Raw genomic sequence first — 26,660 nt, forward strand, 5'->3', positions numbered from 1 at the left:
CCAGAGCTGTTCCAGTTCACATCTGCATTCCTCACCAGCTGGCGGGGAACAACCTCCAGTCTGCTGGCCTGGTCTCAAAGGGTTTTTTCTGGTGGAATGAAGAGTGGAAATAGCTGTAAACTCCAGGGAAAAGGTTGGTGGCTGATTCCTCTGCAGTGTTTGTCTTGTTAAGCTTGTCAGATTTTGCAGGACAAGTCCTGGCATGTTTCAGGTGTGCTGAAGGACTGATACTTTCCCCTTGATTATACTAGTAAATCTCCCAGTACTGAAGAAACTACACATGTATTGGAGCACTTACCTAGGGGCCCACAGGCAGCATTGTCTATGCTTCATCTATAATTTGGTTCCTGTTGCCCACAGCTTCAATTAAATGAATAAAAATATCACTTACCAGTCACCATTCTGGTGTCAGAATTAGAGTTAGCCTGTTCCCTCAGCAGGGTTGGATCTGTTCAGTGTCTACACAGGAGATGTGCAAGGGGGATCTCTGAATAATGAAATGAGACTTAAGCCACTCTATCAAATTAACGCAGACCACACCTTTTTCCTGGTACCTTCCTAGAGGTGCCAAGGCTGTTTAAATTATTTTTTTCCTTTATGCTAGTAGGGAAGCTGTGTACAAAAATGTGCTCTGCTTCAGGACTGTATTGCCAAGACTGAAAACATAGAGAAGTCAAAATTATTGTTCCTCCAGCAGTTTCCATTTTACAGCACATCAAAGTTAAGTCTTTCATAAAACATCTCCCCAACCACTAAGGCGTGCAAGAAATCATTCACCAGCAGCAGAGGGAAGGAATTTCCATTTTCTTTTAATCCATCCACCAGGCATGACAATAGCACTATAGGATGCTGCATTTAATATGCATGCTGTGTTCACATAGCAAAAGAACTAATTCTATTCCAAAGAGGACTGACTGTTGACATGAACTCTGGATTTCCGTGGGATTTTCTTTAAAAAGTTTCAATTTTAAAATGTGTTACAATGGTGGGTTTGTACTTCTGTCCTTTTTATCCCATTATATTTGTACAGTGAACTTTGGAGTTATATGGACAGAAGTGTTTCCTTTCTCGTCACAGAACAGGAAGGTGCATGTTTCACAATATGAAGAAGCTGAATTCTGTATCTCAGCATACTGAATGTTACTATTTCAATGACAAAAAAAATCACATGCAATTTCCCTTCTGTACAGCCGTGAAGTCTGTGCATATCAACAAAGGTACAGCCTGGTAACAAGGCAGCCAGAGAGACCCACCTCATACAGGTGGTGTGGGAATTGGTCAATGATCAGAAGGCTCTTTAATTGCAGTCACTTTTATGCAATTACTGAAATCCATTATATCATACTGAATACCTCAGTGCATACCCTTATAAACAGCATTCGTACGTTTGGCATCCTCTGCACCTTTTTATGCACACTGCTACTTCATGCTCCCTACTGCACTATGCTTCTTCAGTTAGCCACTGGCTTTTAGTTTTACTAAAAGCTAGTATTTTTTAGTGGATGCTCAGGGTTTTTATAATATAGCCATTAAAACGATTGTTTTCCAATTCACTGAAACAAACGGATTCAAAACTGAGGTCTGAGTCTTCCTGCCAACACTTACCAGGATGAATTGATTGAATTGGTGGAGTTGTACCTGTTTCCAGGAGAAATAAAATAGCCAACATTTTCTCATGCAGGCATAATTTTCTGTCTGGGTCATGGGGAGGGAAAGCCTTCTTCCATTCAGCAATGCCTGGTTTGCAACATGGGACATTAATCAGCTCCAAACAGGAGTGTTTTCCTCCTCCAAGCACTTACCATCAAAAGTAAGTCACATACCCACAGTACTAATGGGTATGTGACAATACAATTTGGAAAAAAATTCTATTCATATACTTCATACAGTCTTATATTTCAATATTAATTTAATGCTGGAAAAATAATATTTTGTTTCTAGATACATAGATATAGATATTGATGCTGTAGATATAGATATGATAGATAAAATTGAGTCTGGAATTAGTTTTTCTATACAAATTTTTAATACAAAAATAATCTTAAAATTTCTGAGTGTTTGTGTCTCCAGTCACCTGTTACAATCAAATTCAAAGTGTTCATCTGTGGAAAGAAAAACATTTATTCAGAGGTGTTTTCTAAGGTAAAGAAGTTTGCAGACATATTCTTTGCACAGAAAGATTATGTTAGGTATTAAAGAGGTCAGTAGGGAAGGGATAAACTTTATCACATTAAGCTGGAAACCTCTTAAAGTGTGAAAGGTCTGTGTCCTTTAGCAGTGCTTTTCTTCTAGCCAAAAATACACGATGGTGGTATTTGAATTTAAAGCTATTTGAGAAAGCAAAACTGTATATGCAAGTGCACTGTTGCTGTATGAGTGATGTGGCAAGACTTGGAAATACTGTGACATTGGTGGTCACTTACAGAACCCTGAATTGGATATATTCATGGTGGAGATACTGGTTTATTCTATTATGAAATGAATTCAGGCATTATTGGCCAGGCTGCCAGACAACACGGAACTCAAATCAGAATTCCATCACTTGTGTTTGTGCATTGCAATAGGCACCTCTTTGTTCTCCTGAGAAACACATGTATTCTCTTGCCAGGAGCTGCTTAATGTGGGTCCTGTTCAGCAGGACAACCAGATGATGCCAGTGAGCCCAGTTTGAAGAAAATGGGGCCCAAAATTTCTGTTGGCACAAGAGGCCACAATTCCAGAGATGTTGTGAAGCTCAGGGCACAGCATGAGTGTAACTCAGCAGAATTATCAATTGTCTTTGTGGTGAAATAACCACCAAGTCTGTGATACAAACACGTACATCCATCAGGTGACACACAGCCGGGATTTCTGGAGACACCAAGTGACTCTAAAGTCTTGCTTCAGGTGGTCAGCATGCCTCAGGGCCACACTTAACATTTGACACAAGAAATATTTTAAGAACTCTTTTAATGTAAAATACAGTCATTGTTATACACACGTGTGGAAATTTAGAAATATAATGTTGGTTTGTCCCTGCCTTGCACCTGGTGTTTACTGTTTGTAAAATGGACAAGACACACGAAGTTAACAGAATATTAGTGTTTTACATTCACTTTTCAAACAGAGAAATAAATATACAAGGGCTCACCAGTTTTTAATACACTATTTACAAAGTTTAGGAGAAAAGCACTTATAGTTCACTGAAGGTTTTTTTCAGGTGGACTCCATCCCTGCACTATTTTAATCTATACATAAAAGAGCAGTGGGAGGAAGAATTAGTCTTACAAGATGCAACTTGACTTCAAAAGAGATTAAGGCTACTTAATTACACCAGTATATCCCCCACTGATTTGCTAAGTCTGTAGTAAATCTGAACCTAAGTACATCTGGAAACTGATAACAAAACATAAAAGTCATTATAATTCATGCAGACCTTCTAATAATTCATATAAAATTTTCTTATCTAAGACATCCTTCTGTAATTATTATATTGGAAGATAAGAATAATTACTTTTAAAAGATTTATACAGGCAAGGGAAAGATGGATTTTACTACTAATAATCTGCTCGAAATCAAGAAATCAAAGACCTTATTAACTCATCATATAAGCATGTGCAATTTCAAAGAATGCTCTTCACCCACTGATATCAGTTTAAGCTCATCTCCACCATACAGACATTTCATCATGAAAGCATAATTTAAAAATGCAAAAATATCCATGTTGCATTCTTGTTTATCTTTTGCAACGTTATGCTTTGTCCTTTGGAAACTAGCATTTCATCTGGTACCTTATACAAGTTAAGGAGTTTCTTGTTATTTTTTAATGAATGCTACGAATCAATGATCCCAGAAATCATTAGATCAGTGTGTATGTGAGAAACATCCTCAAATGAAGCTTTCATTTTTAGGAAGAAATGAACATTAGCAATATTACTGTAGTAATAGCAAAAGAAAAAAATGAAAATCTGTGTGGTTTTATGTGTAAATAATTTCCACGGTGGACACACCTCTCAGTCTAAACAAGCTCTGTGAGCACATGAGCTCAAATTAAGCTATTTCTGCTCTGAGTCTGTCAGTTCCTGAAGAGACTGAGGAGTAAATCCACTCAGGAGGCAGTGTGGTCAAACTTCACACCCAAAAAGGATGCTCAGATGACACAAACAAAAAATGACTCATGCTAGCCTTAGAAGAGTAGAATTTCATTAAAACCTGCAAATTGTGCACAGCTCCTCCCTTCTCCCCACTGACACAAGCACAATAAACAAGAGTTTCATTATGGTTATGCCTCCCTTGAATTCCACTTCCCCTTTATTCCTGTGAATCAGGCATCTTATCCCAACAGCCAGCCTCACAAATTCACTGCCAGGACTTTGAGTACACTCCCAGGAGTTTAGCTGGCCACTTCCAAGGCAAAGTGATTTGATCCATTTTGAAGAAAGGTCTGGAAAATCTCCCTGTGGGAGCTGCTTTGAAGCTGAAGCTCTCCCTCTCGAAGCAGACACACAGAGGTCCATGGAACCTGATGGAGTGCACCTACAAGTGCAGTGGGAACTGGCTGATGGCAGTCTGGGGCCACTTTTTATTGTCTTTGACATGTTGTGATGTGGGGATGTTCTTAAGCACTGGGGAAAGGCAGATGTCACTCCTGTCTTCAAGGAGAAGAAGAAGGGCCCTGGGAACAACAGGCCAGGCCACTTCACCTCAGTCCAGCCGCCTCAGCCCTCACCTGAAACCATTTCAAAACACAGTAAGGACAAGGAGGTGGCTGGGAATAGTCAGCATGGATTTGTGAAAGGAAAATCATGCGTGACTGATCCAATGGCCTTCTGTGGTGTGATCTGTGCTTGGGATTGCCCCAACCCACCTGCAAAACCCTGCAGAGAATTAATTCATTGCCAAGCAGAACGTCACAGAACAGGATGGGTAAGACGTAAAGGTCAGGACTGAACTTTGAAAAAGGATGTAATTTCTTTCTGAATCTCATGAAAACATTGAAACATCTTCAACATTATTAAATGTAAGTACATTTAATCTATATCCTAAGCTATGGAAATGGCCAGTACTATTTAACTGTGGCTAACATACTGTTCCTTTTTTTCCCTTTCCTTACATACTGAAATCTCTCCACAGCCCACTCGTCCAGTGCAAGGCAGTTTTCTTTCTCAAAACCTTACTCAAATTCACCATTCTTGCAAAGGCTCCTAAATATACTTTCACACAAGATCCTCTTACCTGCTTATGACAGACAACTGCTCCCCACCATTAAAACAAGAAGGGAACTGAATACTGGGAAAGCACATTCCTCTTGTTTAAAGCATGTTATATTCTTATCTAATTAAACTGTAATTTAAAATAAAGATGATATCTTTTTATATATTCATGAAGCTACTGCTGTAGCAGATCTGCAGCCCTGCCACAGTGACAATTCTCAGCCTGATGCTATGAGGCAATGAGGAGCCAGTCCTACCCCCACCGAATGAAATGGAAAGATTCCCACTTACTGCAATAAGACAGATAAGATCCTACATTTCAGTGCTTCCATTCAGTGACATCATACCTTGAAAACAGGAACTTTAAAAAGAAAACAAAAATCCAAACGTTTAAATAGAAACAAAATGCTTGATGCCATACCTGAAAACCTGCATATGTAGCAAAACTGACATGGCTTTTGTTGAAAAGACCAGAAATGTCCTCTAGCAGCAGACTGTTATCATTGCCACAGTTTCCTTCAAGCAGGAGTTTCTCATTTGTTATCTTTCCTTTGACCAGTATCGTTCCTACTGACAAATTATAGGCCTTTATTATCTTCCTGTTGGCTTGAAAAAAATAAAACATTTTGTTTTAAACTGTGTTCTGTGCTTGCATCAACAAGAGCTCAACACAGAGCCATCTGCTGACAGCCAAGTATTGTCACAGTTTAAAGTATTTCTGTGTCTGAGAGTTCTTGACAATTTTTTTTTCTTTATCTGTATCAAAGGGCTTTAAGGGAGAGAAGTTAAAAAGCAGGTCTGTAAAAACAATCATAACTATGCAGAAGCCCTGCTGAATTTTTAAGCATTTGTATATCCGCACAGATTTGAGAGATGTTTATTTCTGCTTGGATCTGTATGAAGAAATGAGTGAAGTGCATACACAAGACAGTTCAATCTCTTTTTATTTCCCTCTTGGAGCTGTAGGGAAGCAGTCTGCCAAAACCTGATGCAATTATTGATCCAGCAGCATTTGATCCCTTTCTGTTCCAGTCATCCTGAAATGTCTCTGGTGTTGCATCAGGCTCTCTTGCTATTCCTCACCACCTTGCAGCTCAGGGACTGTGGAGCTGTAACTTGCCCTAAATCGAGTCCTTCCCATACACAACAAATCCTTTTCTGGAGACTGACTCAGGCAGCCTGGCTTGCCAACAGAGGGCAGCTCTAGGTTGGGACAGGCTGCTGTTCCCAGGCACCCGGATCCCCCCATGTGTGATGCCTCCTGGACGCACACTGCCACACTGGAGTTCCCCCATCCATCCCAGTCAGCCGGCCAGAGAGAGACAGGCCGACCCTGCACCTCTGGCAGTGCTGATGTGCTGCGATACGGAATAACAAGAGGAGCACTCTAAAGCCTTGCCCTCCATCTCTCCTCAAGCTCTGAGAGAGGAATGGATTTCTGATGATGCATCTCTTTGGTTAAGGCTTGTCATGCAACACACGGTCGCTGCACACAATGCCTCTGCTCTTTTAAGAGAACGTGTGTCAGGAGGGACAGACTAAACACAGCATCTGAGACAGAGAGGATTCATTATAAGGGATTGTGAGTCTACACATACCCACTGTAAGAAGCAAAATGCATATTGGGCACTGATAGGAAAAGCCAGCATCACACAAAGGCATGTGCCGTGCAGAAAAGCCAATTAGATACGAACATAGTTAATATGTGGCAACAGGGTAAAGTGTTCCGGTTGTATTTGTGGAAATAACGTGAAATACAAACAATCTCTACAAGGCTGAGTTTTAGAACAATATGTCAGATTGGCCTGGTAAAGTGTTTCTCAAAGGAGAAGCAAGTAAGCAACGTCTGGCAGATCTTAGCAGAAAGGAACAACGTCTTCACAAGACTCTGCAGCCTAGAGCCTTTAGAATCCATTCAGAGCAGATCCAAGCTCCCAGGTCTGTAGTCAGCCCAAACACGGTTTGCTCCAAAGTCCTCTTCCAGGGGATGCAGCTCAGAAGACAGACAGCCCATATTTCATCTGTATCCCTCACCTCTTCATTTTCCCTAAAAATTGAACTTAACTGGCATAAAGCTCAGAGCTGAAACAGGCTGAACTTTTACCTTGGATATGCTTATGGCAGCATATTGTGCATATAAAACACAGCCTGATCTCTCCCCCAGTAGTTCCCAAGAGTGACTACATCAGCATTATTTTCTTCTTTCTTTATAAACAAACAAAAAAAACCCCAACCCCAAAACATTCAAAAATGATGATTAGGCCAAAGTTTAGCTGAGGAAAGTGTTGAGACAGAGGCCTTGGCTGAGTGCCCAACAAAATCAATAGGAGCCTTTCCATTTACTTAATGGGCTTTGACTGAGCTCTGAGTGAAGGGGGCTGGGAAGGTGATGGAATCTGTGCTGATTACCCACTAACAAAGACGTGTTTGAAATAATCTCCTGCCATCTGTCTTTGTTTTGCTAACCCACTCAGCTGGGCCTAAACAGAAAACCCATCAGCGGAATAGAGAATTAATTATTGAAAGAATGATCCCTTTGCGTTTCTCACCTTCTGCAAGACCTATCCCCACTGACCACGTGGGAGATTTCCCTGCATCATTACAGCAAACCACCATGGCAGCTGTCATGTACATATGTGTGTCAGGAAAGCTATAAAAATAAGTGGAGTTCTTCAGTCTTGAAGAGCTGCTGTAGGACTCCTGTTGTATCTGTTAGGAGGAATGGTTCAGCTGTGACAGGATAAGGCTGGCAGCCCTGTTACCTCCTCAACGTGTTCCAAGGTGATGAGCACCCTAATTTCTCAGGAATCATCCAGATTTACTATCAATGCTCTTGCTTCACCGTAAGTGAAAGGGTGTAGTAACTTCATGCTCCAAAGTGTTGTTACCCACACTAACTGGGTCTGTTGGACAGATCATCCCATGGCCAGAATCAAACCCAACACAGACACGTCTGTGTGGGCTGGGGCCAGTGGGGCAGGCACCACCAGACCTGAGGGTGAGAGGTGACAAGGACTTTGGAGCTGAGGGGCCAGGGGCAGGAAGCTGCAGTGGTAGAAATAAGGGCTGAAGAGTGAGACTATTCTGATCTGGGACCTATTGGCCTCACAGCACAAACTCATTCTCCTCCTGCAGCCTGGCCCACCTAAAGGCAGTGCAAAGACCTGCTAGAGTCAGAGGCTGACTGGATATTTTACAGGGATGGGTACAGAGGCAGGCCAGCTCTTGTCAGAAAGCATTTAGCTCCTAAGTCAGGCTTAAACTCCAAATTAGGTCTGAGGCACTTGACTTTGGGCTTGCAGCTTACCAAGTGCATTTTTGCCTAGAGAGCAAAGTACCTGAGCAGAATCTAAATTAAATCATAGCAATATTCTTCTCAGTCTGTTTCAATCTGTGATCCTTAAAAATTTCCTAGTGGAGCTGCTTTGGAAATTTCACATGCACATAGATTACTGTGCTGCATCTATGAATCTAGTTCCTGTTCTTGCATGCCTCAAAAATGACTGTTCAAGCTCACAGGTGAACCCATAACAGGCAGAAACAAATGGATTCAAATGCAGCGGGACTCTTAAGGAAAGTCACCCATTAACCTATTATTGCCTTAGTCTTTGTTTTGGACAAAACCAAAGTACAACAATTGCTATTTTTGAACTTTGAAAGAAAGCCATGTAAGACACAAAGATGCTCCTTGTCCAAGAATATTTTTTAAATCTAGGTTTTTGATTAATTAGTGCAGCTTACCAAGGAAGCATGAGCTCACAGTTCAATCTGAGGCCCAGAAGCTCTGGAGTGTTGCCTGGAGTCTGAAGCTCTTCAAGCCCTGCTATAAAAACCATAACATGGCTATGCAGCTATGGGACAATTCCACAACTGATAGCCTCTCACTTTGGGATGAAAAGCCTCATAAATGAAAATTTCAATGCTTGTAAAATAAAAAATCATATTTCTTCTTGAATATTTTTTTTCTTCCTGCGGGGAGTGTCACTAAACAGTAACAAATAGTAAAGATATTAGAAATTAATTAACAAAAGAGTGATTTTGTTTCATTTAGAACTTATACGTCTTTGGAGTTCCAACTTTTGAAATATAAAATAAAATATTTGAGATTATCCTTTACATGATCAGAATAAATACATATTAAGTTTCCAGTTCATTATCTTCAAAAATCTCCTGGGCAATATTTCTGTTTTCCATTACTGCTCTCACACTGATGCTCTCCATAAGTCAGTTTTCAGCTAAATGCTGCCCCCAAATACGTGCAGTTCATTCACACATGCAGTATTGCAAAGGGGGTAAAGGAGGGCAAAGCCTGACCTTGGGATTTTAATATGCCATCTAGCTATAAGGCATCTAAATTTAAATTTGTGTGTCAAAGTATTTCACACCACTTAGACACTCTTGGCAGTGTAATTTTTCCCAAGCATGCAGCATGTGCCCACCCATCAACACTCTTTTGAGCCTATTGTTAAAATCATTAAAACCAAAAAAGAATAAAATAAAACAAAATACCCACCAATGAAATCTCCAAATAAAGAACGTTTTTTCTGGTCCAGATACTTCACTTCAGTGAAAGGTTAGTTTTTAGTTCAAACACAGCTTTCAACATCGCAATCTTTGCCGGCCACAGAACCATTTCCAGCAAATTTCAGAGGATTTTAATTGGTACAAAAAAAAGTTCCCATCTTCCTCTACATAGCCGTGCAGAGCAGCAAGATCGCCTTTAGGAGGAGCCTCATCCCTCCTGTGCAGCTAACAAAAACTCTCCTGCAAAGCCGTTAGAACTTTACATTACAAAATATGATTTTACTAGCAAAGATTCTGAAAAAGGTGGAAAACAACAAAAAGCAACCTCATGAAATCTATTCCATAATCTTTTCTCAAAATAATCTGCTGTATATTAACCTCTTGTGATGGATGCTTGTTTAATTTGTTCTTTAAAACTTTAAAGGATGGTACAGTATTGATTGTACAAATATTAGGAATGAACAAGCAAATCTTTAACATAAACAGCCTGACAGAAATAAAACAGAACCAGAGGCAGTGGAGATAGAAATCTGCTGAGTAGTAAAAGCAGTTTAGAAAGAAATACTGTTATTTTGAGGACACAGTGAAGAATAGAAAGTTGGTTCTCTGTGGAAAGAAGAAGAAACAAATTTGCTTAAGGGTGATCACAAGAGTGCTTCTAATAGAAATCAGGAGCAGTCTTAACTGAAAGCAGGAAAGGGCAGAAAGCAGAATAGAAGGTCAGCTTTTACAAATCTCAGCCAGTCCTTCTAATCTTGCTATCTTTGTTGCTCACACTGCTGTAAATGCATCTGATCAGTTCTTTCACTCCCCTCTTGGGCCAAGGAAGGTGAGGTAGAGATGCACTTTAATCTGCATTAATCTCATTCATGTTATTTGTCAGAGCCTTGAGAAACAGAAGGAATGTCCAAAGTGATCCATAGTGCCTGGACTTGTCCTTTGTGTTATTTGACCACTGGCTTAAGCGATGTCGGTGTTGAATGGACTTCACATCTTCAGCAATTCAGCCCAGCACCTAACAGTCACCTAAGAGGTGAAATGTTTCTTAATGGACAACCTCATTCTCCTTTCCTACAGGTTAAGCCCCTGTAGGCAGAAAGAAAATCTTATTCCACTCCTCTTCAGAGAGTTCTCTAAAATCATTGAAGTCCATGATTGATATCTCCACACAATCTTCCCAATTCCCAAACTATGTAGCCCATGTACCACGTTTTCCTGCATGTCAGATCATTCCCCCTTTCCTATGATTTTGTTCCAATCTGACATTTTTTTCTCAATGAGTGATAAGGAAAACCTGCCCTGACACTGTATGCTTATCAATGTGAAGCTGCACACAAAACTATTTCAAGTGCCTCCTCCTCCCTGTTAAACATGCCAGATGCAAACTTTTTCCATAGCAATATGACCCCCGTGAGGAGTGACTTAATCAAACTAGTTTAACTTGAACTGCAGTGGAAAAGTAACACTTGTGGAGGCAGTCACTGCACTCTGCAAGGGGACAGTAAGAGAGTCATTTAGCAAGAGGGATTAGCACCCTTATTTAACTCCACCTCTATTCACTCTCTTCGGTATCAGCCGTGTACTTTGTCCCCTGCATGATTATTATGTTCAGTGATGACTGAAGCAAATATCGCTAAGTTTTCTGGCCTCCTCACTTCAGCCTGCAGTTTGTTTTCTCCCCCTGTAAAAGAGTGGAACAGATTCTGCCTCTTACAGCTATTGTCTTTACACTGGATGTTGTCACACAAGTTTTTAATGACATCTCATTTGATTGCCCTGGCCTGCCAGTTTTGGCACCTGTTAGTGGTTTGTACTCTTCCTCGGTAGGTTCTGTGCACATCTCATCTGTATCCTGTCTTGCTGCTGTTCAAAGATGCTTCCTTCTGAGAAGCCCAACTCCTAGGTCAGTGATTTTACCCATCTGATGGTTTTACTGCTGCTTGCTCAGAAAAGGAAATGAAAAAATAAAAGGAGGAAGGAGTATTTGTGCAGCTTGTAAAGCTGCAGGTAATACCCTTGTTATAAATGTCCAGCCAATCACTGCATCTATCACACCCTTCTCTCCCTTTCAGGTGAGGACACTCTTTAAAAGGACGTGCTTTTCCTGTTACTCTTGTACGTCTATGTTTGCATTAGCTAGACGTCTGTGTTTGTGTTAGTTACAACTGCTGCCATGCAAATTGAAGCACTAATGCTGCTGGAGGAGCTTGTCCTTGCAAAACACACAGTCCCAGCCTCAGAGCTGTGGCCGGCCTTGCTTGTCCCCTCGGTGGCTGCTGGGCAGTGGCTGCGCTGGTGGGACGTCTCCACAGAGAACTTTGGGGAGAGCCACGTGACTGGAGAAAAACTAATCTTCTGCAAGACCAAAATTTCCATCTCCTCCAGACATTCGTATTCCAGCCTGTTCAGAAAAATCTCCAAAGCTACCGCAATTTCCATATGATTTCTAAGGGGCACTCTCCCTTCCCTTACACAGACAGAGGGGGAGACAGACCATCTGACAAAACACCTTCTTCTCCCTTATTTTCTCCCTCCACAGGAAAAGCTGCAGTATACACATGAGTTTTTAAACAGTAGATAAACCCTTGTCAAGAACTCCTTAAAAGTGCATCACCTTTCAGACTCAACATCAGCTGTGCCCCACAATCAACCACAAGATACAAATCCAGGGAGGAAATGGCTGTTTGGAGTCCAGTGTTCAAGAACTATTTACTGCCCCTCACTTCCTGCTCCCCATGACATGTTGTCAGGGACTAATGAAGAGTAACAAAACTAAATGCCATAGGAAACAGAGGGAAAAGGGGTTAACATATGAGAAGGATCCCTACATACCTGCAAGACCTAAGTAGCTTGAGGAGGAAGAGATAAAAGTCTGGGCTCAGCTTCCCAGGGGCAAGTTTCTTGGTCTAGAGTGTGCTCTGAGGAAAGGAGCTATTTGTTTTATCAGGCTGGAGAGGAGATGCCATCCAAGAAAGCAATTTGCCCTGGACCAAAAAAGGTGACATCTTAATAGCTGGTTAAGGCCCCAGATGCTGAGGACTGAAGAAGACATCTAGCAGATGCTAGAGAAACCTGGACAGTAAGAAGCATCTTGGATGGTCCTTTCTACCCTAAACAAGAAAAGAAATTCAGGCAACCAAGTAACTGATTATTCCTGACCCTGGGGGTAACCTGAATGCTGGTGCCAAGGGCTTCTGGAGTCATTCCCTGATCACCAGTGGCGAGGTTTCCTGGCGCAGATCCTGGCCCTAGGCCTGAGGCAGGTTCTGATGCTCATGGCTCTATTTTTCCTGTACAAGAGCTGCTGGACAGCTGTAAGCAACAGAACCTGGTTCCAGAGCCCAAATGAACTGTGAAGGACTTGTGTCCATGTGAGCAGGAAACACTGCCTTTGTTCCTGTGTCGTAAACAGAAGCCACCGCTCCCCTGCCCGCAGGAGTAGCAGTAAATGCCTCCACTACTGTACACATTAATCCGAGCTGTAAGCTTATTCACAGGCCCTAAAATCAGACGCTGAGACACTTAATCTGTTGATTTGCTCTAATGCCGGGAGGCCGCAAATGAGATTGGCTCCCACTGTTCCTAGATTAGGTGTAACTAGCTAAGGTGTAGAGTGCATCCCCCACACACGCTGAACAAAACCTTTCCTGCTGCTTCCCCTGGTAAACCACACGGCACTTCCAGGAGAAATATCCTTTCCCAAAGCGCGCTGCCTGGACCCGCCCGCATCCCTGGCGCTGCGGGCAAGGGCCGAGCCGCGGCGGGGCAGTCCGGGCGCTCCGTGTCCCGGGCACGGCCCCGGTGCCGCCGGGGAAGGCGGGCAGGGAGGGGCCAGCCCGGAGGAGGAGCCCCGCCCGCTGCACTTAAACCCTGTGACCGGCACTGCCCCGCGGCCGGCGGGCCATGGAGGTGGCACGGGATTGCGTGGGATCGCTGCTGCGGTGAGTGCGGGACACTCCTGTGCCTTCTCCATCCCCATCCCCTTCTCCATCCCCGCTGGGGATGCCCGGGTCTGAGCAGCCCTCGCTCGGCTCCAGCGCTGCCGAGCGGAGGGCGCGGTGCGGGGGCGGGCGGGGGATTAACCCCGCTGGACGCTGCCCGGGAGAAGCAGATCGGGCCGCTCTGCTGAGGGAAGCACAGGTAGGAGCCCTGCAGCCTAAGCTGCCTCTGAGGTGTAGTGACCTCTCGGCACCCGGCTGCGTGCCGGTGGCATGTTGTCCCGGAGCAGCGCGGTCCTGCTGTCACCGAGGCAGCCGCGTCCCTGGAGGCACAGCTCCGTACCTGCTCGGAAACCCATCCGCTGCCAGCTGCGCCCCTGGTGGTTCTACAGCTCATGTTTGAGCAGGACAACCACGCTGCGGTCGGGTTGAACCCGAAGTCTCCTGACTAGTTTCCGACCTTTTCCTATTTTGTTTCGTTGGGTGTTTTTTGTTGTTGTTTTCTCTCGTTTTGCCTCGCTGTTCCTGCCGCTGTCGCTCGGCAGTGAACCCTAACCTAAAAGTCAATCCGTGCCGTACCGCGGAGAGCGTTGTGCAACGTTGATTTTTCCGAGCGGGACTGAAGACCATTGCACCACATTCTTAGACAAACATATGGGACATGTTGCAAACAAAGATAAAGAGTGAAATATGTGTACATGGCTCAAAGCAGGCTTTTAATGCCTGTGTCCTCTGAAAAAATTAATTCGTCTGTCCCACCAGCTTTGACACTAGAGTGATGCTTGTGGCAGCATTTGCAAAGCCCTCTCTAGCAGATTGTAGTTATCCAAAACAAACTGGATAAGATGCTAGAGTTTGAAGGTATTTGATCTATCAATTATAAAATATTTTGCATTTTCCACAGATGTGCGATCCCTTCTTGCTTTAGAGAAGAGCTAGGACTTGATCATTTTAGCGTTAAAGAATAATAAAACAGTAGTGGATTGTCTGCATTTAACAGGTCACTCAGCTTTCTAATAAAACCGACTGCACCTTAGCTCCTTTCTACCACTTGTTTTGTGACTTAGCTTGATCAGCTTTTAATAGGAAATTATTTTTGGTAACTCCAGTCCAGCAGAGGAATTCCCTGTATCAGGAATCGGTTTGTCTGTGTTTTGAGGACAGCTAGAACAAGAATGGATCTTCCTAGGAGCTGTGAATGTAGGCTGGCCTGTTTAAGCCTATGATCTAGAAAGGAGAGTGGCACACAAAATAAAAACAAACTTTCAGCAATAGGCTCAGAAATTGAAGGGTTCACACTCTGTTTATCTGGCTGCTTTTCATCATCCTGCCTTTTGTGTCCTCATTAGCTGAAACCTCAGCCTGCCCTGGAGCCCAGACTCACTTCTTCCTAAGCAGGCTTAGTCTAAAGATGATATTAACAGGTTTCATCAAAATGTAGGTGAAATTTCACTACTGTTAAATAACTTTTTAAGATCTTCCCTGTCCGGTGACTGTCTGGTGGTGATAATGTAAGCCCTGGTTTATTAATCTGTACATTTTATTGCTCTGACTTTAGATAGAGCTAGGCAACAGTGTGAGGTGATGGATCCTGACTCCTTGAGAAACTTCTGCTCAGAGCTTCAAAGCATGGCTTGCAGAGTTGGCTGGGGTGAGCCCTGTTAGCCCAAGTCTTGCCCATGAGCTGTGTCCCTAACATTTTTCGTTCTTTGTCAGCATGTATGTTTTGGCTGTTACCCTTATGCTTTGTCTTTTGTGGATGACAACTTGGCTTGAGTTACGGGAAAGAAAACTTTTCAGTGGGACTCATATTGACTGTCCCTGAAAAAAAAAAATTGCAGTACTCACGTATATATCAGATTACTATTCTACATGCAAGTTTTCAAATTATTGAGAGGCAGTGAGGTGTAATCAGCTGTTGAAAGCCCTTGAAACCCCAGTGCTGCACTTTTTAACATCAGGTGTTAATGGTGAAATAGTGTCACCAGACCCAAGGTAGATGAGCAGGCTTCCTTCCTGAGGGAGAGACTCAGTGATTCAGAATGTGAGCTGCCCACAACCAGTGGGGTGATTGGGGGCCTATTAACTTAGTCAGCAGAGAGATTGACAAATACAGCCTGTCCTAGCAGGCCTCCCTTCTGTGGAGCTTCCATGCCTTTGTCATGCTACTGTCTCCTTGTCCTCCTCCCTGGCTCTCACCCTTTTCCAGGAGGAATACTGCTTATTAGCTCTTTAATATGAAACAGCACTTGTATCCTGAAAGCCAACCTGGCTGCTTATCCTCACCAGCTTTGTCACAGGAAGGACAGAGGTTTCCATCAGCCACATGTGTATAAACGCCACATGTTGAAAGCCAGGGACCTACAGTAAAGCCAGGATTAGCAACAAAGTAATAGCATGAGCTAGAACAAAACTGCTGAATGTTCTCCTCCTGTAAAAAATTAAAGCTCCAATAATGCCAAGGAGTTTTTGAGGAAGGTTTTTGAGTTTTTGTTGTTTAGAGGAAACGTGACAGCCCAGAAGAGTGGTTCAGAATGAGATCAGTAAACGAATTATGTGCTGAAATCTGAATCTGCTCAGGCACAAAAATGACATTCTGTGCATTCCAAACATATGCTTATAGACCAGATAAGAGATGTGGAAAAGATATTTATTCTCTGTGGTTGGTGTGGATTTGCATAAAAGGTGTGACTGGGACATCATAAGTTGAGTAACTTTACACCGACTCATTGTTTTTCTAGGAAGTCCTGTATTCACTCTCTGACCGCAGATAAAGGCTGCCAGTTCACTCTACCCTCAGTGAAAGTGTCTGAGGATAGATTTTCCTGCATAAAGTTGACTTTTTACACCTATGTGGGAGAACAAAATGGGGATGCATCCCTTTCCCACCTCTGAGCTATTCAGTATTAAGGAGCCAAAGATATGTCAGAGTCCAGGAGTGTGGGAGACAAAATATTGCCTCCCTTTAAAAGACTGAGGAATCAGTCCTTCCCAGATGTTGTGCAGAGTGCCACTTTTGGCAAGCTGATGATTGACTTAGCCATTATCTTTTGGCAGAAAAAGGTGTCACTAGGTGTAAATGAGAGCAGGTCTGTACCTTGGTGTGGGAGTTGGCTATTACTGGTGTTATGTGCTTGGTTTACCAAAAAATATGCAATTGCCCAGAAAAATCTAAAATTTCTTTCTGAAAGTGATTGAATTCTTCCAGTCTCCCTAGCAGCCTGCTCCAACACTATGTATTTATGCACTTGGATTTTAACTCCTGATATAAACCCCTTATTTTGTGTTTTTCAAAACCAGATGGAGTTTTTAGGCTGCAGATATAATTTACAAATAAATGCCTTGACTCTTTGGAAGTCGAGTGTAACCATATCACAAAGCTCTGCCTGCATTCTGCCGCTGGGTGTTTTGAATATGGGTAATATGTTCAGTCTTCCTAAAACAAACTCATATTTTAACACACAAGATTGCTTTCAATTAATTATGTGTCTCATTGAGTGTTTATCTTGGAAATAAAGAGAAATATCTAAGTAACTGAATGCAGTAAGAGCTGCTGCCTTTTAAATTCAGTTTTACAATCCATCAGCTTCACTGTGACTGTAACCTTGATGTCAGCCAAGCTAGAGGTGTCCCACGTCTGCTTGAAATTGTTTTAATTTTAGAAGTCTTTCCAAATGTCGTGGGCAAGAGAAAGTTCAGAGATAACATATCTGTAGGGCTGTGTAGTATTTCATTTTGAAATTAAGCTCCAAGTCTTAATGTGATCTGTGAATTGCTCGTATAATGTGATTATGTCAACAGTCTTCCTGCTTCTTGCAGTACTTGACATGACTGTCTTTGTAACTATGTTGAATTTTTATTTGTCTTAGATCTTTCATATCCATGGGAGCATCTGTAGGAGCAGTAACAAAACAGACCCTGTTCCCTCCTCTCATGCCTGCAGGGCGCCCTTTCCGTGTGTCCAATGCCTCCCGAAGCAGCAGGAAAGGAATTGTTGCAAGCAGCCTGCAAGAGCTCCTCAGCAAGGTATGGCAAACATTCCCACTCTGACTGAAACTCACAGGGAAATACAGTGTCCCAGAAAGACAACCCACAGACTCCCGTGCTTCTAAAAACCATTACTGGGGAAGTTCAGGAGAGTATTTCACATAAGCAAACCTCAATATGAAATGGTGAGTTCTCTTTAGAATGCTAAAATCTCCTGGGTTTTTTTCAGACTTTAGATGCCTTCGTTATAACTGCTGGAATAGTTACCCTGGTTTTGGAGGAAGATGGCACAGTTGTGGACACAGAAGAGTTCTTCAAGTCCCTGGATGATAATACACACTTCATGGTTCTAGAAAATGGACAGAAGTGGACACCAGTAAGTGTTGACTGCTTCTCTCTCATTTGAGTAGAAGTGGATGGAGGAATGTTTGTGGCTGCTAAAATTGTTGGAAAGGGGGAGAAGAGGAAGAAAAATTCCTCTGAAAGGCAAGGTGTAAACTCTTTGTTGAGCCTTCCTGGATGAAAAATCAAGTTCATATTTCTTATTGTCCTTTGTTTGGACATAGAGCTGTTGGCAAATCCACCAGGAATTGAAATAAAACATTACAACTGAAAAGACGTAGAGGGAAAATATTCTGCTTTTGGAGAAGCTCAGAAATGTTTGTTCTTGAGCCTTTTTGTAACATAGAGAAAATGAGGACTTTGACTCCATAAAGTTAAAAAAATACAGTATCTTTAAAGATTAAATTTAGACTGTAAAAATGCTCAAATAAAGTAATATAAAGCATGTTCTGCCTTCTGAAGGCAGTAATAGTTAATGATAATTAGAAATATGCCTGTGTTTAATTTTGCAAATAGCCAGAAGTTGGCATCAGAACCCAATGTTAATTTGCATGCTTCAAGATATTTAAAAACTATTAAAACTGGCTTGCTTTAGCCTTCTAATCATATAAATTCAGTATTCAATTAGTTATTTTATGGGGAAATAATAATCTGTTCATTAATAACATAGAGCCAAACTCAACTGTTTTTCCATGAGATGGCTGTTGCTAAAAGCTGGCATCAGAGTTTTTTCTACCAGGTGCAGAGCTGGCTGTGGAGCTGCAAGCAGGGACACAATTTTTGTGCCTCCATACACACAGCTTGATCCTGTGGCCCTGTTTTCCCAGTCTCCTGTTGCAGTGTGGGCAGCCTGTACATTTTTCCCCAAAATACCTTCAGTGGCTTATCAGGCTCTGCAACTGGGGCATGAGTTCCAAGGGCAGAACAGGAGTTGCAGCCAGGGTGTGTGACTCCACCTTTCTCCTTCCTCCTGTCTGGCATTGCAGCAGCACAAGTTTGAGTGCAGCCCCTCTTCAGGGGTTGCTGAGTGACAACAGAGGGATTGTCACAGCTTCACCAATCGCCTGGAGTGTAGCACCAGCTCTGTCCTGCTTTATCCAAATATTCTGGGCACTGATGGGGAGGGGTGTGGGAAGAGGCTTCCAAGCACACCCACTGCTTGTGCACATCCAAAGCTGTTGTTGATAGGGGACCCTGTTGCTAGAGCTTGGAGTTATCAAAGTAAAACAGGCATAAAATTGCTGGCTAATGATATACTGTTGTGTTTAGCTTTGTCTGACTTGTCATGACACTGTCTGAGGGCTGGGGTGTCAAGTACAAAAAGGGCCAGTCTTACACAACGTTATTGCTTCATTTAGCATGCAGAAAGCAGCCTGGCAGCTGCCAGGTCGTTAACCTTGAGCGGAATGTGCTGAGCAGAGGATCCCGTGTATCCACTAGATGTCTCTGTGAATATGGGCTCTCTTTACTATTTTCTTTTTGTTTTTCCTTTCTTGAAGCACACACCCTGCAGCAAACAAGGGCTGCTTTCAATAAAGGAGGGTGCTTTTAAGGTGGAAGATGACTTTCTGTGCTCCTTCTCCTTTGCTTTTCCTCTTAAAATCTCAATATTAAACCCTTGGCCTAATCAGCAGTGATTCCCTCTCTGGTGTTTTTAGTAGGAAGCAAGAGATGTTGTGAGCCAGGTTTGAAATGAGTCCCTGACTTTTCACAGATATCATCTTTGTAGCTGTCTCCAAGAGTGCTCATCAGTATTGTGTTCCTGACTAAGCAGAAGGACCTGATGTGATCCTGGATATTTGGTGGCCTAACCTTGCTGCCTCAGAAAGCAGCCAGAATTTACCAGGATAAATAAACGGCAAAAACACTGTGCAGTGGCCTCATTTTACTCTGAAGAAGCTCTACTACAGAAAATAAATATTCAGGAGGTGCTCTGTCACTCCAGAATTTTAGTGTCTGTTTAGAAAACTTCAGAAGCCTGTTCAGGACTTGAAAAACCATACATAAGCTACAGACCTCTTTTTCTATGTGCTAATGCTTTTAATTCTAGTTTAGAAGTGCCCAAAAACTAGCCTCAAGACTGGAATAAGCAAAGGTGTTTCTGAAGAGCTGCACTGTTAATAATTGTCTTGCTGTAGTTTCCTATGTTGTGGCATAAACTGTCTCTCTCTTTTTAAATCAGACAAAAAATGGAGTTGTCGCTGTGAGAAAAAAGAAGAAAATGGGAGTAGCTAACATCACATTTGATCTGTACAAACTGAACCCTAAGGATTTTATTGGCTGCTTAAACATCAAGGCAACTTTCTATGAGATCTACTCTATCTCATATGACATCAAATGCATGGGAGCAAAAAGCGTACTGAGGTGAGTGTGTTTCCACTGCTGGTCAGGTGCACGTGTTAATGTAAAAGTCTGTGTTTGCTATTGGTTCTGTGGAGCAGGTGTGTTTATAAAATCAGTATTTTTGCTCTTTGTTACCTACTGACCAACATACTGACTCTTTCTTCATAAAGTGGATAACTGACTGGTAGAAAACTTCCTATAGATTTTTATGATGGAATCTTAAGTTTCCGCCAAGGCAAAACTTATCAGCTTGTATTTACTGAAAGGGTGCAAGTACGGTTTCTTTGTTCTGCTGAGAGAATTTCCTCACATTTCCTTGACTTGTTTATCTGAAGAATGCAGGAGGCTGGGGAAAGAAGCTCTTTAAAGAGGAGACTTCAAGGGGATGAAACGAGAGGAATTTGAGACCTAAGGTCAGGGGTCTTAAAGCTTGCTCACACACTCCTGTTTCCCGGATTCACCACTAGAACTACAAGGAGGCAAAAGAAAATGAAAGAGAGGTACACTCTCCTCTCTTAATGTGGATTTGTCATCTGTAGCAAGCCTCTGTGATGTCATTGTTCTTAAATCAGCTGGTGTGGTCTCTAGGCTAGCTAAGGGAGCCTGTCAAGGACTGCTATCTCCTGCAGGACTGATCTGCTGTGGGCTGTGAGTTTGGTAGAGCTGGCTGTTGGGAAATGCCATCTTAAAATAATACCTGTCCAGTCAACTATTTTCAGCAACGAGTTGAAAGTTGGTGACTTTCAGCTCCTTTCTGCCCTGGTTCAAAAAGACTCCTGAGTTCAGACGCCTTCCCAGAGCGCTGTACTTTGACAGTTGTTTAAGCTGCAACCCCAGGCTTCTCTACCTGAATTTTAGAATTCTGGTTGAGACACAATGGTGTGCTGCAATTTATTACTTGAGGACTGTACAAGGACCAGATCTGACAGACAGATGTATATGTCATCAGTGAAGTTTTGACTTGTCCAGAGTGACATGTGGCCTTTAGATGAAGTCTTTAAGCAGTCCTTCCTCTCCTGATGCAGGTATGCTGATTAGCATTGTAATGCTGATTAGCATTGTAATGCTGATTAGCATTGTAATGCTGATTAGCATTGTAATGCTGATTAGCATTGTAATGCTGATTAGCATTGTAATGCTGATCTTGTTCCCTGTCCTTCACTCTCACTGGCCTCTCCCACTCTACTTGGGTGGTCCCTTCCTTAATCTTCGGGGCTACAGCTGGTGTGGCTGTGGACAAGACTCCTCTCTGGACAGGATGAAGTGATTCTCCAGCTACATGCTACACCCACCTGTAACACTGACTTCATTAGGGTTTCTTCAAAGCCGAGGTTTGCCCTTGGACAGCCACACTCCTCCAGCCCTTATGTTTGTCAAACTCTCTCGAGCCAAAACAAACTGATCTCTGACTGCCTGTTATGGAACTGAGTATCAGCACTGGAACTTGTGCTGCTGAGGAGAGTTTGAAGTGACAATTCTGCCTCCCTGCCAAGACAGGGCAGCTGGTGAGAAAGGCGCGGAGCTGGCAAACAGCTGAAGTAGCTGTGGAGTTCTTCTGGAAGCTCTGTTATGTTACAGAGCTGAGCTGGAAGGGAAATGTCACTGTCAGGGTGGGACAACAGTCTGCTAGCACAGAACAGGGTGACAGAAGAGATAACCTTGGGTACCCTTGAACACAGCAGTGACATGGCCTGTCTCATCTTGCTGTTGAAATCAGTGACAGACGATTTCACTTATTCTGGTGCGGTCCCTCTGCTAATGAGTTCCAGATCACTAATTCTGATGCCCTCTCCCTGAGCCCACATGCAGTGTGGAGGGAAAGGACTGAAAAATGCTGCAGCTGTTCATGATGGGAGGGGCTGGAAGCCTGCCAGGTCTGATTAGTGCATTTCCCCTTGTGGTGTTCCCCTCTAGTGTCCGACTGAAGGATCGAATGTCCAGCTCAACAAATAACTTGCTCCATGGCTAAAGTGGCAACTGCTCTTGTGTGCAAGTGACACAGTGCAGCTGCTCCAAAGCCCAGCACCAGGTGCAGCTTTCTTTACAACTGTAAAGCTCCTTGGCCTGCTCTGTGTGGCACAGGAAGGACATGCTGAAATGGCACGTGTGGGGAGCGTGAACAAGGGTACAATGTTCTTTAAAGGCTTCACAGGCTCTAAGTACAGGGTATTCTACTCTCTTGAGGCGTTGGATTTCAACTGCAAACCTTTCATGACAGTGGGGTTAAAAATGAATTTGTAGGAGGGAGGTTTTTGTTTCTCTGCTTAAGCTCAAAGGACAAGTGAATAGAAGCAGAGGGTTCACAGCTGTATGTTTTCCTAGACAGGAATTCAGAAAATCTTCCCACTTTTTTTTGCAGAGGGGAAGACTGATCTGGTTTCTGTATCTTCAGAAACTGATCCATTCCTGTTCTGGAATGGTTCCAGTTTTTCTGTACTGCTTCCCAATGCCTCAGCTTCATACTGGTGAGGGTCCTCCTAACTTCTGAGGGATGAGACTCAAAGGTAGCTCTCAGTACTTATGTCCCTGTTGTTTCTTGCAGAATGGAAGATGCAATTACAACTAAGTTGAATAAATGACCATTCAAATATGTCTATCTCTTCCCCTCTGAAGATCCACGGTTTTTGTTGTCAATCTCTGACATTTACCTGATGTTATCTGTGATTTGTACTGATTCTTGCATAGCACTATATATTTGAATGCTGATTTTATCAAATTTTAGCAAATAAAATAGTTGTGAACTGAGAATTCTTAAGACTTGCAGCTTAGCCAGCAGTAATTTTTCTGCTTCACCTGTTTTGCTGTTGACTGACTGCCTCCTGTAATGTGATTGTTCAGCTTCATATGTAATCAGGTTTGATCTGAGGGTTGCATTATTGGGTGACAAAGTTGAGACATGAGGTGACTTTATGCTGCAGCACCCAGGCAAAGTTGTTTTCTGTGATAGTGTGATGGTTTGAGTGATGGTATTGCAGAAGGATGGTAAGGGTCTAGCAGGATGTCAGCCTGCTTTGTTGAATGTGATTTCTGGTTCTGCCAACATGCCAATAGCTTTCTGTCAGTCAAGTATTTTCTCTAAAGAAGGTACAAAAATGACCATCTTCTCAAAAGTGAGAAGGAATGAGAGGGCTTTTTAAATATATTCACTTAACTCATCATAATTTTGTGGGTGGCAAGGGGTAATGTAATCTTGCTGGTGATTTTTTTCCTTAAACAAATTACTTTTCTTCCAGGAAAGTGCTTCAGCTAATGTCCCATGCAGCACAAATAACTGGACAGTTTCTGCTCTATACTGGAACGTACATGTTGCAGTTGATGGGTGAATATGATGAAGATGACATGTGCACACGATCCAGGCGGGAGTAGTGACCACAGCTGCGCTTCTGATGTCGAATCCTTTTGCTTAAAGGCATTCTCTTGCCCAGTTCTGATTGTAATAATGTTATAGTAGGGAGATGTGCACTAACCTGAGCTAACATTTTTCCTCTTTGGGAGTGCTTGTAGGCCTTAGTCAGGAAGTGTTGGATGTTCGCAGCCTCTTAACACCGCAGAAAGATGGGTGCCTAATGTCTGAGCATCTGGCAAAAGGAGAGAGAGGGCGGGGTTTTGCCCCAGCAATTCGAAATGGAGAATAAGTACACTTGGAAAGATTTGCATGATTTGTAACCAGTGCAATATTTTTTTTGCACCAATCAAGACACTGTTTTGTTCTTTTGGGGTTTTTCTGTTTGTTTTGTTGTTGTTGTTGATGTTTTGTTTGTTTGTTTTTCATGACTATCCACTTGCATTCTGAACAGACTGGGCTGTAAGGCAAGGGCAGGAGGACTGTGGGGTGTGTTTGTTAATTTGTTTTAATCCTTAACAGCGCTGGCATTAGTGTGAAGCTGACATTGAGGTGAAATGTACCTATTTACTCCTGCTGACAACAGAACTTCAGTCCTACTCCAGTGACTGACCCTTCTCATGAAGTCTAATTGGAGATTGTGCAACTACTAAGCAGAAGGCTAAGATTTAGCCTTACTTCCCTTAAAACAAATAAAACCTTTTCATTATTGTTCCTTTTTTTTTTTTTTTTCCAGTCTTTGGGATGTTCAGGTTATTACAGCTCACACAGTCGAAGAACCTGATATATTTTTTTAATGAATCTGACGTCCAGTTCTGCCTGAGCATTCAACAGTCTGCCATGGTTTCATGAGTATGGCTTATAAGCAACCTGCTGAAGCTTTTTTCAGGGATTAAACCACCGCTTCTGCAGTTTTTACTGTCACAAGATGACACTAGGTCATCATCAAGTTGGGCTTGAGGTACATGTAAGAGACGCTGAATATTTTGTCGCCTTTGGGTTCAGGGGAGAGCAGCAGGGCACTATCTAGTCATGCATAACATAGAGGTATGCTGTAAAGTGAATATTTGCAGTGTTTTAGTCTCCCAAGACAAGCTGTATTAGAGGACAAAGTAATGTTTCCCGCAGTTTACCGAACTGTTGTTATGCCCAGCTTTCAGGAAGCTTTTCCTTAACAGTGTGAAAAATTGGAGAACAAGTAGCCTTAGGCATCTTGTGTCAAAATGCAAACTCACGTTGGTGAAGGAAAAAAAAACAACCCAGTTTTGGTTGTTCACAGACGTTGCTTTTGAGGTTTTTTGTTTGCTTGCACATGAAGAACTTTAGGAAGGCTGAAAGCTGTTAAGGAGATGTGTCTGTCCTGACAGTAGCTGCCACCTAGTAAGAGCAGCTCTGTTGCTGAGAGAACAAGTGGGGTGGGAGAGGAAATCAGTGGGAGTGAAAGGGAAAAGACCACTATGGAGCCCACAGTGCTTGCCATGCCTCTGAGACAGGAATCCATTACCTGTGTGCACCAACTGCACTGACCTGAACTGCTAAAAGAGCATCAGAAAGGTGGAAAAGATAAAGTCTCATGGTTGGTGGAGTCTATTCTGACCCCTTAGCTGGGTTTCTTCACTTCAAAGGTCACTGCTACATGGGAAAATTGCTCTTGCTTTTAGCTGCAAGTTTCACCTTCTTGTGCTTATTTTTGCCTTCCCACCATGAGTGTGGCAGCTGGCGCTGCATTCTTCAAATCACCCTTGAGAGGAAAGGCAGCCTAAATCCAAGTGCTAAAGGGACTGATGGACACAAGTTTGAGTCAGTCTCTTAAGTAATGGTATCACAAATAAATAGACAGCTAAGAAAAACCTTGGTGTCTTTTCCTAATTCCTGTTGTTTCCCATCTACTTCTGAGCGTTTGCTGGAGGAGGCAGAGGGCATACTGCTCCAGATAAGGGGAGGACTTGTTCTTTCCTAATTTCTCCCAGTGAAGAACGTCTGGAGCTTGCAGCACTGTCAGGTGTCCTTCAGAAGAAAACAATAAACTATTCTGGGAGTAATGAGAAAGATTCCATTTTGATATAACCTCTTCATGTTTTATCTGTATTTTTCTTGACACCCCCTGCATAAATGATTGTTGCCATGTTAATTGTTGGCCAAAGTCTTTCTTTCCCTGTCAAGGAATTGCATTTAACTGACTTTACACAGGACATGGTAATCTTTTCAGCTTTTAAGGACCACTTTTTCTATTAAAACAAGCGCACCTCGTGAAAGCAAATCCTCTTAAATGCTTCTAAGAATATTTATGTTGCCTAAGATGGGAGTACTAGCATTAAAAAAAGTAAAACAAATGAAATACCTCACTGTTGCTTTGTTTGAGTTTCATCTTTAACATCTGTAGTACAAAAGCTTTTGCATGTCTCAACTGTGCAGATCCCAAATTCCAGCCTTCTCTAGCCAGAGGCAATTGTTACAGGACTAACAGTCCATAGTTTACAGTGGCACTATCTGGGAATCTAGCAGTGATCTGAAAAGCTCACCTGCTATGAATGTGCAATATTTTTAAGCAGCTGCTGCTTCAAGAGCTTAACATTTAAAACTCGAGCTGCTGAAGGTCCTGTGTGCAGCAGTCTCCATCTTGGAGCAATTCCCTCTGTCCAGCTGTTTGCATTTGGAATTAAAGTAGCTCAGATTTGATATTTTCTCAAAATGGGAGAAGTGTCCCGGAAGGTGTGTCTAAAATGGTTTCATTGCTTGTGAATCTGGGTCTTTCATGGGCTTAGTATTTGGAGCTGATATTTGCTACTGTACCAACTTCTTTCTGGATATAAAGTTTTTGCTTTGAGTCAAAATAAAGCTGGCTTTCAGACTGGGAGAGTTTGTCATTCTCTGAGTTGGAACCAGTTTGGGTTGTTGGGGTTTTTTTTGGTTGTTTTGTTGTTGTTGTTGTTTTGTTGTTGTTTTGTTTTGTTTTGTTTTTACAGACCGCTTAGGAAGTATAGCTTTTAC

The 26,660-nt window shown here is 42.6% G+C and overlaps 1 protein-coding gene and 1 long non-coding RNA gene across 3 annotated transcripts; one reads left to right on the top strand and one right to left on the bottom strand.

The window, feature by feature from the left end:
* Positions 1-3,804: 3,804 nt before the first annotated feature.
* LOC134562376 (uncharacterized) lies at positions 3,805-9,008 on the bottom strand. The gene is made up of 3 exons (XR_010083153.1): positions 8,934-9,008; positions 5,614-5,798; positions 3,805-4,708 (listed from the first exon to the last, which is right to left on the bottom strand). It is a non-coding gene; the product is annotated as an uncharacterized LOC134562376 (long non-coding RNA).
* Positions 9,009-13,506: 4,498 nt separating this feature from the next.
* CIDEA (cell death inducing DFFA like effector a) lies at positions 13,507-26,526 on the top strand. 2 transcript variants are annotated; one of them, XM_063396844.1, is made up of 6 exons: positions 13,507-13,657; positions 17,524-17,680; positions 17,871-18,017; positions 20,166-20,347; positions 23,560-23,717; positions 24,204-26,526. In XM_063396844.1, exons 1-5 carry the CDS (start codon positions 13,620-13,622, stop codon positions 23,690-23,692), a joined length of 657 nt encoding a protein of 218 aa, XP_063252914.1. In that variant the 5' UTR covers positions 13,507-13,619; the 3' UTR covers positions 23,693-23,717; positions 24,204-26,526. The 2 variants fall into 2 exon arrangements, with proteins under 2 accessions (XP_063252914.1, XP_063252905.1); XM_063396835.1 differs by having other exon boundaries at positions 23,560-26,526.
* The last annotated feature ends 134 nt before the right edge of the window (positions 26,527-26,660 follow it).

The sequence above is a fragment of the Prinia subflava genome, chromosome 1, assembly GCF_021018805.1.
Source record: "Prinia subflava isolate CZ2003 ecotype Zambia chromosome 1, Cam_Psub_1.2, whole genome shotgun sequence".
Classification (NCBI taxonomy): domain Eukaryota; kingdom Metazoa; phylum Chordata; class Aves; order Passeriformes; family Cisticolidae; genus Prinia; species Prinia subflava.